This window comes from Gymnoscopelus braueri (genome assembly GCF_963280865.1).
Source record: "Gymnoscopelus braueri genome assembly, chromosome: 14".
In the NCBI taxonomy this organism is placed as follows: domain Eukaryota; kingdom Metazoa; phylum Chordata; class Actinopteri; order Myctophiformes; family Myctophidae; genus Gymnoscopelus; species Gymnoscopelus braueri.
In genome coordinates, this window is record NC_137619.1 from 47335424 (window position 1) to 47355083 (window position 19660).

Below are 19660 nucleotides of genomic sequence, written 5' to 3' on the forward strand. Positions count from 1 at the left end.
CAGGAATGAAAAATAAAAAAACGCAATTCCTGTCATCACCAACTGAACTGTATAAGACAGGAAAAGAACTGCAGTATTATCTGGAGGCATATTACAGTCAGACCAAAAAACAGACGCTCATATTTAAAACCATACTATAGTATATTAATCGAAAGGAGCAATTTGTCTGCTTCTTCCAGTTCCACCACTTGTACTAATGGTATGTTAACGTGTAGGTTTTCTTCGGCCTTTCCTTTGTAGGGCATTTCATATACCTGAGGTATGTTTTGTATATCCTTCAGGAGCCGAGCTTTAGTTTGTGCACTCACAGTCAATTAATGTAGATGGTGTGTGTGTGTGTGTGTGTGTGTGTGTGTGTGTGTGTGTGTGTGTGTGTGTGTGTGTGTGTGTGTGTGTGTGTGTATGTATGCGAGCTTCTGCAGTCCAGTGTGAGGTCTTTCAGATCGTCCGTGTGCTCCTAAAGAGTGTCCTGGTCGGGGGAGAAGAGAGCTGTCAAGCCGAATTCAGTCAAAATCTCTTTCTCTGGCTTGGATTTTTTAAAGAGGGACGGCAGATTCCGGATATGAACCTCCTTTCGGAACTGCTGGCACAAGGCTTTCTACAGGAGATCAGAGATTAGAAAAAAGAGAGAGAAAAAAAAGTTAAAACAGTCGTCGTCCAAGATCGTAAAGTACAAAAACCCTACCAGGAGGAAGAAACTTCATTAGATTGTACAGCCCCATTGAGTTACTGTACAATTTTCTCTGCCCAGGACATGAAATTTATGACACAGCCCGAAATGGCAACGCTGCGCAGTGAATTGCAGTATTATATCCAAGACTATTTGCTGAGCAGTCTACAGCAACGCTTCTCAAAGTCGATTCCAGGAACTCTCTGGGTTCCTTTAGGGGGTCTAAATGGACCCTTACAAGTCTATAACTCTGACAGTGTACAAATGGAACCACATCAGGTCCATTTGGTTCCATTTGTACACCGTCAGAGTTAAGGGGAGACCTTGAAATGTAAAAGTTTGCACACCATTGGTCTACACAGTGTGACGGCCATATTAGAGAAACACTGCCCTCTAGTGGTGGATCATGACCTTACCCCCACAGTGCCAGCGATGAGCTTCCTGAACTGGTCTTTCCTCTTCTTCTCGCCAACAGTCTGTCCGTTGGGGTCCAGTAGCCTGTTATCATACTGGTCCAGAGCCTCCACGTTAATGTTTGGGATTTGCACCATCACCGCCCTCAGCTCCATGTAGCGTGGTCGCTGGGACACACATGGACAAGGGGAGGAAAGGGGATGATGTCAGTCAGTGAGTGCTGCATGTTTAGACAAACTTAGTTAAGTTTGTTAAGTAGGTCAAAGTTGGCTTATTGCCGGTATGGGCCAAGCAGCGAGAGGGTCTATTAGGGGTGCAGTTAATCGAAGTGATCCCTTTTTAATCGATTATTACAAAATATCTAATAATCAAACAAAATAATTGATTAATAATCTATCCCTATTTTGGGCGTGACATTGTAGGTAAAAGGTTTTTCACTATTCTTACAAGACACCATTGTGTGCTGAAGTATAAAATAACGGTTAAGTAGTTAATTTGTTAATAAATAAATATTTTAAACTATAAATATATATTAAAAAAAACGATCAATCAAAATCAATGGAAAAATTAAGATAATCAATCTAGGTACAGCCCTAGTGTCTCACTCCCTTTACAACGATAAAAAAAAGAAGTAATTTCTTCAAAAAATTGCAGTTAACCCATTGAGACCGGGAACGCATCTGTGTCATTTTAAGATTTCCTTGGCTATTCAAAAATAGCAGATCTACAAGCTCATAGCGCGGCACCGAGTGCCGCGCTACGAGCTTGTATATCTGCTATTTTTGAAAAATCGTGAAAAAAATATTTTATATATTTTTTTCACAAAACTGTTAGGATTTAGATTTTTTTAAAGAATTTTTAAGAATCGCCTCAGGTCTTAATGGGTTAAAAACCATCGAATAAGCAACATGCAAGTCTCACCAGGTTCTCATAGATGACCATGGCCAGCTGTGACAGGGCAGAGTTGCACACCTCGTGCTGCCCGTGCATCTGCAGGCCCCTCAGCACGCTGGTGAAGAACCATGTGACCGCCTCGGGAAGCAGGTTGTTCCACGCGACCTGGGCACAAGTTGAAAGCAACATGAGAATGTATTAAAACGGTGTTAATTTTGACAGCAAATTTTAATTTTAGTTCTGGTCATGGTCTTTTTTGAATAAAATTCCATTTAGTTTTGTCACCTGGTATGTTTTGGTTTTAGTCTAGTTTTAGTTGAATAAAGAAGCGTTCGCGTCCCACCCATCTGACGGGTGGGCCGCGTGAATTTTGGATTTGGATCAAACCGACGTAGTATACTTTAACCCATTAAGACCTGAGGCGATTCTAAAAAATGTTTTCTAAATCCTATTTTTCTTTTGAAAAAAATCAAAACATTTTTTTTCAAGATTTTTCAAAAATAGCAGATCTACAAGTTCATAGCGCGGCACACGCTATGAGCTTGCATATCTGCTATTTTTGAATAGCCAAAGAAATCTAAAGTGACACAGATGCGTTCCAGGTCTTAAGGGTTAAGATGCTTTTCATCTGTATCACAATGAACACTCATTTTTCAAGTTTAAAAAAAATATCTTTTACATTAATTCAAAGATCGAGATGAAAATACATTTGCCGGGATTATAGGAAAAACAAATATCACGACTGAAAATGTTGTCAGGGCAAGTCCCAATCTGTGACCTGTGAAACAGCGTGACAGGAGTTCTCCACACTCTCACTGTGTTATCTAAACAATAGATATGATGTTTAAGTATTATCGTTCTAAACCTATGTTCTACCCATGTTAACCTATGTTCTCTTGCTGTTCTACATGCAGCTAACCAGTTGAAGGAAACTGCAGATTGAGGCTTTAACATTTGCTTTTACGAAATATCCGAGACCATTAGGGCTTTACGGAAGATGCTTCTGAACATGTTTTCTATTGCTAGTTTTTGACCCATTTTAATACTCTTTGACTGAAATCAGTAGTGGTGACTGAGGACTGAGAATCCATGCAAGTTGAAAGAAAAACTAGGTGTGGGAATCGGAATTTATAAGAGACTAGCTTAACCACATGAGCCCTAGTGTCCATGTTCTGGGCATGTCAAAATGGGTGAACGATCTGCAGATATGCCAGCTCACGACACGCCGTCAAGCGTTGTACATCGTCCATTTTCGGTGAAGAGAGCTGGTGTAGAGGGAAGAAAGGAGGGGGGCCAAGTACAGACCTCCTGGGGGACCGCGCTAAACTAAATATATAGGGTTTTTAAAAAAACTGGTTAAAGAGGTTTCCAGTGTAAGGTTCCAATGTAAGGTTTCCAAACTCAATCAAGTGAAAAACCAAAACCATAGATCCTCCTCACTATATGACCTACCTGACGTAGCAGGCCCCAGCAGAGCATGGAAGCAGACCGGTGACAGTTACTGGTGTCTTTCCATGACAGAGAGGTGAAGGCCAGTGTCAGCAGATCCATATAAATGTCCTGGCCAGAGAAACACCGTTGGGGATAGATAGTGAATACACAGTATGTATACAGTTTAAGCCAGTGGTTCTCAAACCCCTCTGTTGTGCACCATTCCTGACAGAAATTCATGTCTCCAGCAGATACTTTCTTTTCCCTGATACTTATTTTGCTTCCATCAATTGCCCATATATCAGAACAATTCTCATTATACATTCTGGGCATCCTCTCATTCTGCGGTTAATGAACTGCAATCGGCAACTTTATTCCAATTAAAAGGAACGATACAAAATGAATTAGTTACGCTGGGAAATATTGTTGCTCAAGATGCTTAAAGTCTTGATTCATCAGGCCATGAAATGTCTGTCAATTAATTCTCTCTCTTGCTTTGTCTGTCAGGTTGTATGGTTGGTCATTGGGTATTCATTTTATCAGATATATAAACCAACAATACAATAACCAGAGAACAACAGAAAATCAAACCAAAAAAAGACAATACAAGACGTCCAGTGGACCAATAATATTGGTCTCTACTCTACAGTTATCATTGTGTTCTGTGTGTAAAGTAATGGTATCATTGTATTGTATTATTAATAATAATAATAAATGCAATTTGATATAGCGCTTTTCTAAATACTCAGTCACTTTACAAAACAGACACAAAATAAAACAACTTTATTAGGAAAAAAATAGTTAAAAAGGTTAAGAAAACCTAAGCAACACAAAGGGAATATAATACGCATAGGGAATGCGTATTATAGTTATCATTGTGTTCTGTGTGTGCAAGGTAATGTTATTGTATAGTTATCATTGTGTTCCATGTGTCTAAGGTAATGGTATTACTGCTTCCTCTGGCTGATAATGGCTTTGCAGCAGAGAGACTGAATAATACATGACACGGCTGCTGCTACATCTGGCAAGTTCTCCTGACTGAAGAAAATGTTGAATACAAAGTCATGCTAAACAAAATGAGGGCTTTGCTGAGTGGAAGCCTCTATGTGAGTGTAATCTACAGTACACCAAAAATGTGTCATGGTGCTGTACTCTGACCTCATGTTTCAGTAGACACTTCCCCAGCTCAGTCAGTTCATCTGTGGCGTGTGCAGGAGCAGGATGGGACGCTTCCACCATCATCTCTTCATCTACAAGCACACATATACACATTCACCACACACACACACACATTAGAAACTGAATCTAGAAGCGCACACATTCACCACACAGCACAAAAGACACAATAAGAAACTTCATGTAGAAGGAAGGACACACACACTCGACCCTTACCGTCTCCTTCTTCCTTGATCCCTCCTGCATGTTCAGGCACTTTTCTGGCGATACAGCTCACAGCTAGAGGGAACAGGAACAATGTTAAGGACATGTTACAATACAGCTCACAGCTAGAAGGAACAGGCACAATGTTAGGACATGATAATAACAATACCATGGCCCCCGTAGGGTCAAAAGACTGCAGTAATGCGACATATTCTTAACCACCCTATGTACACGTTGTTGACTGGGATCCCACAGTGGTCTGTACTTGGTCCTCTTCTTTTTTCGCTCAATATCCCGGCCAAAAATAGCCAATCTACAAGCTATGCCACTATTTACAGACACCAGTCAGTTTGAGGACGTAGAGCTGTCCCTAATTTGATTGCCTCAATTCAATTTCTACTTTCTCCATTGAATTGTTGGTATGGTCACTAGAGAGAGAGCTGACACTAATGGCACAGTCACAACGGATTTCGTAAGGCAAAATGAACTTGCATGCTGTGATAGATAATAGGCAGGAACGGAAGCTTTGTTTGAAGAAATGATCACTTTTAACCATTTTAAAGCTGCCGTCTATATTTTGGATACATCATTATAGGTGGACAGATTTCCAACACATCATATCGCATGTGCATTGTGAGTATATAGGGTTTAAGTTGTTCATTTGGTAAGATCGAGAGGTATATCTGGCCTAGTCTTGTATTGATTGAGCATTGATTAGTGAGCACTGAGCATTGATCATTTTGCAGGTAAAAGTAACTTGCCAGATCAATTCGCAACAGGTCATCCTCCATTGGAGTGAATGAGGGTCAAATGGTTCAAACTAGGGCACTAACGAATAGTGATTTTTAGTATTCGACTACGAATTCCTAAAAGTAGTCGAATATTCTATTATTCGTTTGTGAAATATCATATTTTTAGGCGGGACAAAAGGCGGGATTGTTGAAATCATAGTCATTGATTGGCTGTGAGAGGCTGTTTACATCGCAGCTGTGCGTTCTGATTGGACTAAACCCTGAGTAGCATATACGGGTGGTAATGCTACTCTATGAATCAAAGCAGACCTACAAATTTACAATGCCTCGCGGATGGACGCGTTGTGAACTTGTAGATATGTACAATTTTCGATGCACAACACCGTCTTACGACGGAACATAGGCACAACAGTGTACATGCTGCCTTTGGTTCAATGAATGAAGTGAAACTAGCCAACTCATTCATTCAGTTTATTTAACTTGGAATAACTCAGAAAAAGGTTGCTCAAGCCTATCCTATCTATGTTCAACAACAACCACAGTTATGTCCATCCTTCGTTCGCTACAAGGCTAAGATGCGTTATGATTACATGCTCTAACAGCAGGCTATAAATAAATACAAGATCAACTTCACTCCATCGTCACCCGTTTGTTGAAGTTGAATATGAAACATGACATCACCGCAAGAGCTACTGTATAGAGTGTGCTACCAAACTGCGGATTTACTCGGCAACAGGAATGAGTGACTGTTACTGTACCGCCCGCTACCCTGGACGTCTCGGCGTGTCTCCAATCTAACTAGTTAAACAAACTACAGTAATAAACTCAGCAATAGTAAGTAAAGTATTTACACTGTTGTCAAAATTGAGCTTGCTTTTTTAAATCTTTCTGGAGTGCTGCTCTTTTGCCTCCCTCCCCTCCTACATTGAGTGACGGCGTTTCACGTACTACAGTATGAAATGATTGACAACAAGCAACCATGAATGGATAAGGAGAACTACCAACACCAGAGCTCACAGCAGCATGTCTGCTGTAGATATATTACCACTGCTTAATAAAAAAACAGAAAGAAATTATTGACATTGATGTACAGCGTCAAATAGTTTTGATATTCGATTATCCGAATATTCGACTATTCTGAGAATGCCCTAGGTCAAACAAAGTAGACTTACTGAGGAGATCCAGCACCTCTCTGGTGAGCAGGCGGACCAGGTGCTCCTCCAGCATCTCCTGCGTCACCTGGCTGTCTTCATACACCGCCTCCTCTTCATCCTCCTCGCTATACACACACACACAGAGGAGGAGCAGAGCATCATCACAACCTCCTCACTACTCCCCCAGCCACATTAAAACACATCCCCCAGTTTCCATCACGTTGCACTTCTAACAACTCACAAACACAGGACAAATACTACGGATAAATGTGTCACAAAAGCTAGCAAGCTTATGAAAGATCCCAGCCATCCCAAGCACAGACTGTTCCAGATGCTACCACCAGGTGGCATGTAGCTTCAGAGCCATAGACTGTAGACTGCTAAACAAAAGCTACTTCTCCAGGACTATCAGGGTTTATGAACCATCAGGCCAGGATGGACTGCCTGTTTAGAGTCAGAGGGCAGCCTGTGTGGTGAACAATGACAAATACACCGGTACAGGTCACTTTAAACCTCATCCTGACACACAGGGAAGTGAGTGAGAGAAAGTCAAGTGAATATTGACAAAGATATTAGTCAATACTTTGACTAAAATATTTGTCTAAATAGCCCCTAAAATGTTGTTTTCGAAGCTGTGTCCCCACCCCAAACTACTTTTATTGGTCAAGATACGCATCCCGCAAAGTGCATTTTTTGATGGTCAGAAGATTTATTAACCCATTCAAACCGGGAACGCACTTTAACCATTATTCTATACTTTGGCTATTCAAAAATAGCAGATATACAAGCTCATAGCGCAGCACTGATATTTAGTCGACTAAAACTAGACTAACAGTAAAACATTTCAGATGACTAATATGAATATGACTAAAACTAAATGGAATTTTATTCAAAAGACTGACTAAAACTAAATCAAAATTTGCTGTCAAAAACAACACTGCTCTAATGTACCCGTACAACAATATGTAACAATACAGAAACCTGGAACAGATATGAGCAAATAGGGAGGTGCATGTATTGCGCACGCGCGCGCGCGCACACACACACACACACACACACACACACACACACACACACACACACACACACACACACACACACACACACACACACACACACACACACACACACACACACACACACACACACACACACACACACACACACACACACACACACACACACACACACACACACACTCTCTTACCCAACAGATGTCCTCTGGTTAATTTGCTGCCACTTGGCGTTAAGTCTCTGCAATATGCAAGCAGAAAAAAAATGCTATAACTAATGGCAACATAATAACAACAGAATGATAACTGCAATGCTGATACTGGGGACAATGGTTCCACCGTGTGGTGGTGAGTGGTGAAATCCTGACCGGCAGCATGTAGGCAAACAGAGGGCCCAGCAGGGGGCAGAGTAGAGAGTCATAGTAATCCTCAGGACAGGACAGGACCAGCTGCTTCATAAACACCCGTACATTAAGTGTTAAGGAAGTGTGACGGTCAAATTACAACATCATAAGCTATTCTACAGTACCTGCTTAATACAAGGCCCTAACCACAACTCTATTTATTAGGCCGAATCCAGTATCTTATCCTTATTGTAAAGTTTTTATTATTCCTACTTTTTTATTCTATTACTGTATGTCCCACAAACATTTAGCTACTTGTACTTTCTTGGCCCACACATCTGACGACTTAACAAGTCAAGTGGTCAGTCGGGTGGGCCGCGAATGCTTCCGACATTTTCCAAGTGGGCCCTGATCCAGAAAAGGCCGGGAACCCCTGCTCTAGCGTGTTATCAGCAAAACCACAAGATAAGAGGATGGAAACGCTGGTACATCAAAGAGACCAGAGGATGGTAAAGGATATGAATCAAAGGGCGGAATCTTCGCTCAGGCACGTAGTCGAGAGAGATGAAGGCAGAGCCAACTATCTGTCCAGCCAATCCCTCGATGGTGTAGAAGTCCTGCTGTAGCGACAGGCCTGCGTTCCCCAGGATATGGAAGCTACAGAGAAGATGAGACAACAGCAGCAAACAAACGTTGTATCTCCAACAAATGAAGAAGAACGGATACATTTTCATCACATGTAATGGGTGGAAAGGCTTATATAGGAAAAATGAACAAAGTTAGTAATAATAATGTGGATTATGTGGATCTCAGGATCCACATAGAAAATGTCATGGCTTTTATGTTTCTCTACTGCGCTTACATGGACACTTATATTCAGAATAACAGCTCAATCAGAATACAAATTCCATATGTAAACAAGTTAATTGGAATAGAATATTCCGTTCCGGTCTGATAGGAAGGAATTTTCATTCTGGTTGAGAGGGGTGGCACAAACCTTTTTGATACTCAGTACAACAGGAAAATATCAGCATGTAAACACTTATAACAATCGTTTCTCTCAGGTTGGATGGACTCTGGTCGGAAGACTGACAAACAAAACAGGCAGAACCACTTGTCTAATGCATGACAAAAAGTAATATTCAGATTAAATGCTTTGATGCATGTAAACGAGGATACTTAAACAGTTACGTTTTAATCTCTGAATTATTTCACTCTGAATGAAGGAACATTGTCCATGTAAACCAGGGGTAGGCAACTTTGATGATGGAGAGGGCCACTATATTTCCACACTCACTCCAGAGGACCACATGGCATATACTGTTGGGCAGACAACTCTTATCTCCGTATTTTAACTTTTTTTTCAAATGCATTCAGTTATACTTATGTTCACTTTTTGAACTTAAATACAAATACATTGGACATAAAAAAGACAATAGAATTGTAATACTAGTCATTAAGCCACTATAATATAGACTGAAGTAATTAAAGCGTGTCATGTTTGCATGTTTGGAATTGTAACAACTGAAATCAATAATATATCAGTATTCCGATATTAACCTGCGGCCCGCATTAAGTTAAGGTGGGGGCCGCCAGTTGCCCATGTATGATGTTAACACTAAACAATCTACTGTATATGTGGATCTCTGACTTCATGTGACCAGCCTATGTCGCCTGTGACGTTGTCACGTCAGCCATCTATGACGTATGACTCCAAATATGGGCACGGTTACAAGCAAGATCACAGCTACCTTGACTTCCATTATTAAAAAAAATAACTGAATTATTTAGAATATGTATAAAACATTATGTGAAAAAAGGAGGTAGTCTACTGCCTGTGTACGGCCTGTGTAGTCTGTGTATTACCTCCGGACACACAGACTCTGTCATAGACGCCTAGCCCTTTACAGAATAACAGTGTCTCCTCACCAGTTGTCATACAAGGTGCAGAAGAACCCTTGCATGCGCTCCAGGTGCGTTTTATACACAGGTGAGTCTGCGCTCTCCAGCAGAGGTTGAGGAAGGCCTGAAAAACAACATCACAACAGTCTTTTTGTTCCTGCTGAAACAATCTGGAGGCTGTCGCCCTAACAATCAAGACAAAACAAGACCTAAAAGGGAAATATGCATTTGAAATATGCATAAAAGGTGTACGGTAAATGTTATGTGGCATTACTGTATGCTTGTAGGTTATTTGTTACGTGTGCATATTTATGTGCTGCTTTATAAGTTATTAAAAGGATTTAAAAATCTATTCTGGACTTAATAGGCAGCCAGTGAAGTGCGGCCAACACCAGTGTTATATATGTGCTCTGCGATTGGTGTTAGTAAGAATTCTGGCAGTGGTTAAGTGTGTCTCACCTAGAACCATGTTCTTCTCTACGTCCATCACGTCGTACGCCCTTTTGAAGGTCTCACTCAGACGAGCCATGTTCTCTGGAGCGAACAGATTGTTGTGAGTTCTGACAGAGAGACAGAGAGACAGAGAGACAGACGTTTGTGAGTTCTATAGCGAGACAGAGAGACAGACAGAGAGACTGTTGTGTGTTGACAGTGAGACAGGTGTTGCAGACATACTGTACAGTACCTTATGAGAGCCAGCAGGTTGGGCAGCAGGGCTAGGATCTGGGGGGTGCAGGGGTTTCTGTAGATGGGAGCTCCGTTGGAGGTGCAGCCCACCACAAAGCCCCCGGCTTTGGCCTCCTCCAGGTCCGCGGGCCAACGCGCCCGCTTCACCACGCCCAGCATGGTGTACAGACAGAAGCTCAACTGGACACGTACACACACGACACAAAAGATTTGTAGTCAATGTTTCATCACCATCAATGTTGGCTACATGAGCCAAGCAGCCAAATATTAATCTCTCAAGAACAGATTCAGAGCTTCGCAATCTGAATCTGTCGGGACGGTCTTTCAGAACGTGTGCACATTGGCCTACAAAGTGGGTAGGCCTTAGATCCGGAAGCAAGCCGCGCTTTAACCAATCAAAGCCGCTCCAGTCTCCACGGACTTTCTATGTCTGCAAGGCCAAACATAATGGTCCGCAGCCCAGACTGACACAAATAGGGCACAGCACACGTCAAGATTTCATTAAAATTTCCACCCTAGTATGTTTATAAATACCGTGTCAGTTAAGTTATATCCGTTGGTAACTGGTGTGGTTGTCTGTCTGTGAGAATGATCTCCCCGGCATCTGTCTCCACACGGTAACTTTACATCGCGATCTAAATTTAACTCCGCGAGGGTACAGATGGAACCAAATAGATCCGTGGACCCCCTCTCTCTCGGACTAACAAAAACAGCCAAAATGGCACTTTTAAGCCTCCCGCTCATATTGAACATATATAAGTAAATTGTTTATGAACAGTTCTAAATCAGTTTGTGTGCCTCAGCCTCAGCATAAAAGAGTCATATTTTGTGGTTGCCACTGCACGGCCCATAGTGTTCCGTGGTGGAAGAAATGTTATCTAGTCGGAATGAAAACATAGGTGCACCACCGGAAGTGGAGGGCTGAGGGCATGGACCAAACCCCGGTTTCCAGTGAGCATAGGTCTAGTTAATCACTCCCCCTAGAGTCAAATGCAAAAGTGAAAAACGCTGGGGGCGCTGTTTTTCCTTTTTATTTGACGATGGGTTCCCAGATTGGCCAAATATAGACCAAAATCATTGTGCGACATCACCACCACAACTAAAATATATTTCCGGGTAGACAACAATATGTGTAATAGCCAGGGCTTTCACCAACTAGTCGATTAGTCGACAAGTATAACCACTAGTCGACCTTGTTGGTACTACCGGTAGTCGAATAATTGATTTAAAAAAAAAGAAATGTGTTTTGCATTGTTTTAATGCCAATACTATTATTATCCTCCTGCCTTAATTTTTATCAAAAGGGGGTCAAAAGTATGCCCAATAATTGCCTAGTATTGGGCAATAACCCCCTTTTGAGGATCCTTGGAGACGCTGCTGTGCAAGAAGTGCTTCCCTTAAAACGGCATAAAAATAAAGGCGGGAGGATAATAATAATAGTAATGGCATTAAAACAGTAATGGATTTTTTTCTTTTTTTTAATAGGTTAACATCGACTAGTCGACTACCACTGGGTCAAATTAGTCGACCAGTAAAAATCTCTAGTCGTGAAAGCCCTAGTGTGTAACCAGTATAGAATACTTTTTGTCATTATTGTTGCCGTTTCTTTTGTGTGTGATGTTTTCACCCTGCCGTAAAACAGGCTCAGAGCCAGAGATGTTGGCTTTCCATGCGGGAGACCCAGGTTTGAATCCCGGGCGTTACATACAGTACTTTCTCTTGACCTTTAACTGGATCTAAACTGCTGTGCTGCCTCAACGAATGAATTTCCCCCGTGGTATCAATAAAGGTCTGATCTTATCTTATTTCAACCTTGTGGTATTGCTAGTACTTAAGTAAAGAATATACCCTACCCTGGTCCTGTTAATGGCTGCAGTGTCGTCGGTGTCATGCTCACTGAGAAGCTGATCAGCACCGATGAAGGTCAGGAACAGGGCAGGGTCCCACAGCACCCTGGAACACAGCCAAATGGAGGGACAACTGTCATTTATACACGGCTTGAAGTGGTTCATCAGGTTAGTCGTTCATAAGAAATCATTTATTTTAAAAAGATAATAGAGCTTTCTCAATTATTGGATTAATCAGAAGACAGCAACCAACAAAAGAATCGCTAAGAAAATAAACGGATAGAAAAAAAGAGAGAATCTGTTTGGCTGGAGTAAAACATCCCCAACAAAGTGCTCTTTGGTACAAACGGGTGATAAAAATTGATTTGCAAAAAAAGGAAGAGACCAAGGCACTCTTGTGGAAAAATCTAAAAGCCTTTAATTGTGTGGCTAATGCATGGCAAGAATAAAAACAATGCCTTCAACTGGGTGACCTATAATCTCTCAACAGCAGAAAATGTCAGCACCACTGCCTTAAACATGTAGTGTTGTTGTTACTACATGTTCCTGTTTCTGCACAAAAGAAGGAGGTGGTGGCCCTCTTTACCGAATGGGTTCCCAGATTGGGGTGACTAGAAAGGGATAGTCGCAGCCCCCTACAACAAGAGGCAGAGAGTGAACACACTGACCGCGTCATCTCCTCCGACGTCCACTGGCTCACCACGGACGCCATCAGCTCCTCCATGAAGGCCTTCTGCTTGTTGAAGTCTTTGAACTGGTTGCTGATGAGCACCAGGGCTTCGATCAGAGCACACTTCTCCATCTGCGTCAGCAGGCACTCGTTGGAGAACAGCTCCTTCACGTGGTTGTAGAGCATGTCGAAACAAGGCTGCGTGCGGCGTGAAGAGAGAAAAAAAGAGATTAAAACGTACGATTGATAGGACTGGGGGGGAGGTCTTCAACAGGTGATCCAGGGCCCTATTGGTGCTCAAAGTGGGGCCCAGAGACCCCCAGGGGTCCTTGGGGCGGGGGGGGGAATATAGCATCACTATCATTTTAACCACTTTGTGTTGCAGTGCGAGCTTGTACATCTGCTATTTCTGAACAATCTTGAGCGTGTTTGAAGTTTTATTTAACACAAATCTTCTCTTCTGGGGGTCCATGGCACAATACATTTTCAGATGGGGGTCCACGGCCGAAAATATCAATTTGCGGGTCCTTGGCACGAAAACATTTGAGAACCGCTGCCCTAGGGGTTCTCACAGAGTTACCACAGGGGGGCTGCCAAATCTTTGTGTGATAGGAACTTTATGTTTAATTTATGTGTTTATTTCCCTTTTGAACAGTGCCTGTAAGGATATGAAAAATGCGTGCAGTCTTCAGTCTGATGTGTCCATAAAGTCCTTACTTTACACTGCCTTTCCTTAAACTTTGACCCATGGGGAAGTGAGCTCACCAGAATGAACTGTGGGTAGTCTCTGCACATCTTGATGATAGAAGAGCAGGCGTGTCTCCTCACGTTCTTCACAGCCCGGGTCCGAGGCGCCTGAACATCACACATCGGAACATTGAATATTTTAGCAATTGAAAAACAGTGAAAAATCTTTGTTCTTTTTTTCCTTTCTTCTCATTATGTTTAATAGCTGCTCACCTTGCTTTCCTGGACAACCTCAAATGTAATGGCAGCAAAGAGCTGGAGGCAAAAAGAACAGGCAGTTCAGTCTAATACCACCAAGGGGAAACATACACACACAAAAGAGCTGCGCTGAGCTGAGGTAAGCTATTTCTGACCACTAGAGGGTAGCACAGTGTAATAAAAAAGAAATACCAGACATACGAGTTCAATAATGGCATGGCCTCACTCCCTGTATAGTGTTTATATTGTATACTCATATTTGTATTTTTTTCTCTTGCCAACTGTTGCTTTGACTGTGATGTATTTCCATCATGCTGTATCTATAGTACTTATTAATTTTTTTGCCCTGTAATCTGTTATTCTATTAACTATACTATCCTTGGTGACAGAATTTCATTAAAGGTCTTATCTTAACAAGTAACCAGGAGTAACTGCACAGTGTTGATTTCGTAGACTAAAACTAGGACGAAAAATGTTCGCCGACTACGTTTTTTCACTGACGAAAACGAAATAAAAACGAAATAAAAACTAAGCTACGATGACTAAAACTAAGACTAAATATATTGACAATTTCGTCAACAAATAAAAACTAGACTAAAATGTTAGTGAGGGATAAGTGGAGAAGAGATCCAGTAGAACTAAAAGACATTTTCTGTTTGGTTGCGCTCGGGTGTTGTGCTCTGAAAATAGCAGATCTACAAGCTCACAACGTGTCGCGCTGCGACGCGTTGTGAGCTTGTAGATTGGCTATTTTCAGTATGCAACCAAGTGTAAAATCAGGCATTACGACGCCATCAAGGCACCGCCAAAATACATTTTAGTCGACTGTAGATTTAGTCGACTAAAATCTTATGATATTTAGTCTACTAAAACAAGACAAAAACTAAAACATTTCACTAAAATATGACTAAAACTAAATGGAATTTTATTCAAAAGACTGTGACCAAAACTAAATCAAAATTTCTGTCAAAATCAACACTGTAAACTGCACCTTGACGAGGACCTGGGGCAGGAAGTTTGGCCGGTGCGTGACGAAGGGGAACAGCGTGGAGACGATGGTGAGCACGCTGGACAGGAGGAGGGGGTCCCTGGTGTCGTAGTTCAACACCGCCTGCAGGAGCTCCATGCCCTGGTCCACAGGCAACCTCTGCAACACAACACCACACCAAGATAAGATGAACCTATTCAATCCGGGAACGCATACTCCCATACTCATTTTAGATTTGTTTTGCTATACCATTATTTTATACTTGGGCTATTCAAAAATAGCAGATCTGCAAGCTCGTAGTGCGGCACAGAGTGCCGTGCTACGAGCTTGTAGATCTGCTATTTTATTTATTTTAAATAGTGCAAATTTGTGAAAATCTTTTTACTCAAATCTTTGCTTCTGGGGATTCTACAAATGTCTTCAAAATCTTAACACATTGGCTGCCAAAGACGCATATCTGCGTTCTATTTAATCGCTCGCCTGGCTGCCAAAGACGCAGATCTGCGTTCTTAAAAAAAAAAAAAAATTGTTTTTGGACCCAAAGACCAAGGAGATATGATTTATCGAAGATTTAAACTCCTATCCACTTCCTTGTTAACTTAAAACTTAAAAATTCTGTATCTCGGCTCCTGAGTACTTTTTTTTTCAATGAAAAATCTCTGGCAGTCTACAGCAAAAAATCTGAAATAATTCTGGCAGATTAGGTGTTAACAGTTAAAAAAAAAACTGAAGTTGCTATAATATCAGTGGTTCAGTTTTCATGTCAACCCCAATATGTATTTGTCCATATTTTATACTTTGGCTATTCAAAAATAGCAAGCTCACAGCGGGTCACGATCTGCTATTTTTTTTAATGTTTTGAAAAATCTTGAAAATCTTGAAAATCTTGAAAATGATTTTGAATTATCTTTCCTTTTTTCTTAATATAAATCTTCTCTTCTGGCGGTCCCTGGCACAAAACTTTTTCAGATGGGGGTCCGCGGCCAAATGCATAGTAGGCTACTTTGATGATGGAGAGGGCCACTATATTTCCACACTCACTCCAGAGGGCCATATTGCATATACTGGCAGACAACTCTTATCTCTGTATTTTAACGTTTTTCGTAAATTAATGCCGTACTTCGCCATTCTATGTCACACAATAGTAGCAAAAATCGCCGATCTACAAGCTCAAAACGCATGGCAGTGCGACGCGTTTTGAGCTTGTAGATCTGCTATTTTTGAATTGGAATCCAGATTTTTTTTTTGCCATTTTTTTATTGGAATCCTGAAAAGTAACATTTTTATTTAATTTCAAATGCATTTAGTTATACTTATGTTAACTTTATGAACTTAAACACAAATACATTGGACATAAAAAAGACAATAGAATTTTAATATTAGTCATTAAGCTACTAATATAGACTGAAGTAATTAAAGCGGGTCATGTTTGCATGTTAGGAATTGTAACAGCTGAAACCAATAATAATATATCAGTATTCTGCTATTAACCTGCGGGCCGCATTAAGTGAAGGTGGGGGCCACATGCCAGTTGCCCATGTATCCTTTAAAATGAGGACTGCTAGGTTAAGTGGTTATTAAGTGGTTAGTGTCGTTTGATAGCAGTTGTTCTGGTACCTCCAGTGTTGATTTTCGCCGACAAAAAAAAAAAAAAATTCGTCGACTACCTTGTTTTCACGAAAACTAAATGAAAACGAAATAAAATCTAATCTACGATGACTAAAACTAAGACTAAATATATTGACAATTTCTTCAACAAATAAAAAACAGACTAAAATGTTAGTGAGGGACGAGTGGAGAAGAGATCCAGTAGAAAGTCATTTTTTGTTTGGTTGCGCTCGGGTGTTGCACTCTGAAAATAGCAGATCTACCATCTAAACATGATTAAAACTAAATGGAACTTTATTCAAAAGACTATGACTAAAACTAAATGAACATTTGCTGTCAAAATCCACACTGACTGTACCTCCACATCCAGTATTTTGAATATCTGGCCCATCACACTCTCCATGAAGACAGTCAGGGCGTCCCACTGGACCACAGACGGGGACAGGACGGAGCACAGACCCTCTGCAATCTTAGCTATAGGGAGGAACACACACACACACACACACACACACACACACACACACACACACACACACACACACACACACACACACACACACACACACACACACACACACACACACACACACACACACACACACACACACACACACACACACACACACAGAGAGAGAGCTGAGTGCCTTAGCACAGTGGTTCTCAAACTTTTTCATGTCAAGGACCCCACAAATTGACACTTACTGGCCCACGGACCCCAATCTGAAAATATATGCCAAAAACATCCCATAAGAGAAGATTTTTACGGTTCTAGCAGTGATTCTCAACCTTTTTTCTTCATAATTTCAAGGACCCCCAGTTGGACATGCATTAGGCTACGGACCCCCATTTAAATGGCATTTATATCTCTGGGACCCAAATTTATATTGTAAAATCAATGTTAACTTAACTCTGAGAGTGTACAAATATCATTTAGCTGGGGACCCCCTGGAACTCCCTCAAGGACCCCTTGCTTTGGTCACACAATAAAACCTCTTTCATACTGTCACATATTTTACATTGGAAACTAACCGCATACATCACAAGCAGTCAACCATAGCCCCCCCCCCCCCCCCTCCACACATACAGAATTATCAATTCCCCCCACAACAAGCTGTGAACAGTGTGGAGCATGGTTATTGGTTACATGTGGTGTTGCCGGTGTCAATGGGGCTGGTGATCTGGTACTGCAGCCACTCGGCAGCGATCTGGAAGGCCTCCTGAGGAACGATCCGACACGAGCTCCTCACCACCTCGCTCTGCTGGCCTCGGAACGCTGTGGGCGGCACAGCAGCACAGCATGAGAACAACAACAGGGAGAACCCCCCCCAGGCAACAAGCAGTAACCAGTTAACCCATTGAGACCTGAGGCTGCTTTTTCTGAAAAACGTATGTTGCTATATCAGTGGTGCTCAAAACGTTTTCATGTCAAGGACCGCCAAAAATTACATGTATTTGGCCGCGGACCGCCCCATCTCAAAATATGTGGTTCCAGGGACCCCCAGAAGCAAAGATTTTAGTTACAAATGTTTTCTCTACAAATTTTCACGATTTTTTCAAAATATCAGATCTACAAGCACATAGAGCGGCACGAAATGACGCACTATGAGCTTGTATATCTGCTATTTTTGAATAGCCAAAGTATAAAATAATGGTTAAAGTGGTTAAAATCTACAATGACACTTTCCCGGTTTTAATGGGTTAATTCATCAAATGAAAACCACATACATTTTTTATCTCACGACTGGAAAAAATCCAGTCCTATTATGCGATTTGTGAAACAGTGTGAAAGGAGTCCTCCACCCACTCTAGCATTGTTAGGCCTTAATAGCAGCCATCAAGCTAGCTTGCATTACGACAAAGTCTTGTTACAATATTACAGGTAGAACCTCAGACATTTGACAAATAATCCATATTCACATATTAGAATGCCATTTTAAATACTGACCTGGGAGTAAAATATTGTTTGTTGGTTTTTGTCATTGATAATGTCTGCATGTTTGTTCTATGTGGATTTGTCTGTTTTGATGTGTGTGTGTGGGGGGGGGGGTTGTCTTAAGTGAGTGCAGTTTGAGGTCTGCAATTCTTACAATTAAAGAAGGCGTTGAAGTCTTCATCACTGTCAAAGTCCAACCTGGAGAAATCACAGCTTGGACTGTCATTCCTAGAGGGGAAGCCAGTCTAGAGAGGAACAGGAACACTCCGTTTATACATGTACTGGATGGTGTAGTATTGATAGAACTGTTTACGGTAGTGTTAAGAGAAATATGTGGCACCTTGACTAGGTTGGTCATGGTCGCTCTGAGGTATTTGACGGCCATCTCTTTCAAAACCGCCGTCTTTGATAGGACCTCGTGTCTGAACACAGTCCCCCACGTAATCTGGGTGGAGGATTTTAAAAACTGGAGAGGAGAGAGAAAACAAATTTGCAGGAGGGTGTTAAGCAGAAAACAGCTTCAGAATTAATGCATTATGGCAATATAATGCAGAGTTTCATATCTAACATGCTTGCACAACGCACGATGCACAATGTCTTATTCTGTACATTAATCATTACAGTACATTGCGCACTGTGCGCACAAGATACAGTTGTGATCGATCTTGTCACTGTGCAATGTTTTACCTTGAGAAAATATACATTTTAAAAAAAGGAGGACAATTTGGACCTGGTCTTGACTTGGCAGAAGAGGACAACATGGGTTGGCAATACTAATACCACCTCCAGCGATTTTACCAAAACTGCAGAGTGTAAGAGATTCCCTGTGCTTTAACTGTCAAACTGCCACAGTATGTTTTATTTCCTGGTAAAGGTAGTGGTTTCTGTTAACACAAACAATGACTTTCTCTTCATTCTTATGTGTTGGTAGCCGTTATAGAACAGTCTTCTGTTGACAAAGGTCGTTGCACGAACATGGCCCAACATTTCAGATGCTGTCAGAACTTTTGGCACGAGTGTCGGGAGCA

At 41.5% G+C, this 19660-nt stretch overlaps 1 protein-coding gene across 1 annotated transcript in view; it reads right to left on the reverse strand.

Annotated features, from left to right (window-relative positions):
- Positions 1-457: 457 nt before the first annotated feature.
- Positions 458-19660, reverse strand: part of xpo5 (exportin 5) — a gene marked incomplete at its 3' end in the record, with an annotated part of 30131 nt that continues 10928 nt past the window's right edge. The window contains exons 12-33 of the mRNA XM_080449464.1: positions 18973-19098; positions 18787-18877; positions 17844-17972; positions 17058-17173; positions 15095-15250; positions 14119-14160; positions 13924-14013; positions 13157-13356; positions 12495-12594; positions 10640-10821; positions 10414-10514; positions 9982-10078; positions 8573-8709; positions 8077-8174; positions 7903-7949; positions 6714-6820; positions 4802-4864; positions 4568-4659; positions 3431-3538; positions 2006-2143; positions 1087-1251; positions 458-598 (exon numbers count right to left, since the gene is read on the reverse strand). Coding sequence (XP_080305590.1) covers positions 458-598; positions 1087-1251; positions 2006-2143; positions 3431-3538; positions 4568-4659; positions 4802-4864; positions 6714-6820; positions 7903-7949; positions 8077-8174; positions 8573-8709; positions 9982-10078; positions 10414-10514; positions 10640-10821; positions 12495-12594; positions 13157-13356; positions 13924-14013; positions 14119-14160; positions 15095-15250; positions 17058-17173; positions 17844-17972; positions 18787-18877; positions 18973-19098 — 2526 coding nt within the window. The remainder of the gene's footprint in view (positions 599-1086; positions 1252-2005; positions 2144-3430; positions 3539-4567; positions 4660-4801; positions 4865-6713; positions 6821-7902; positions 7950-8076; positions 8175-8572; positions 8710-9981; positions 10079-10413; positions 10515-10639; positions 10822-12494; positions 12595-13156; positions 13357-13923; positions 14014-14118; positions 14161-15094; positions 15251-17057; positions 17174-17843; positions 17973-18786; positions 18878-18972; positions 19099-19660) is intronic.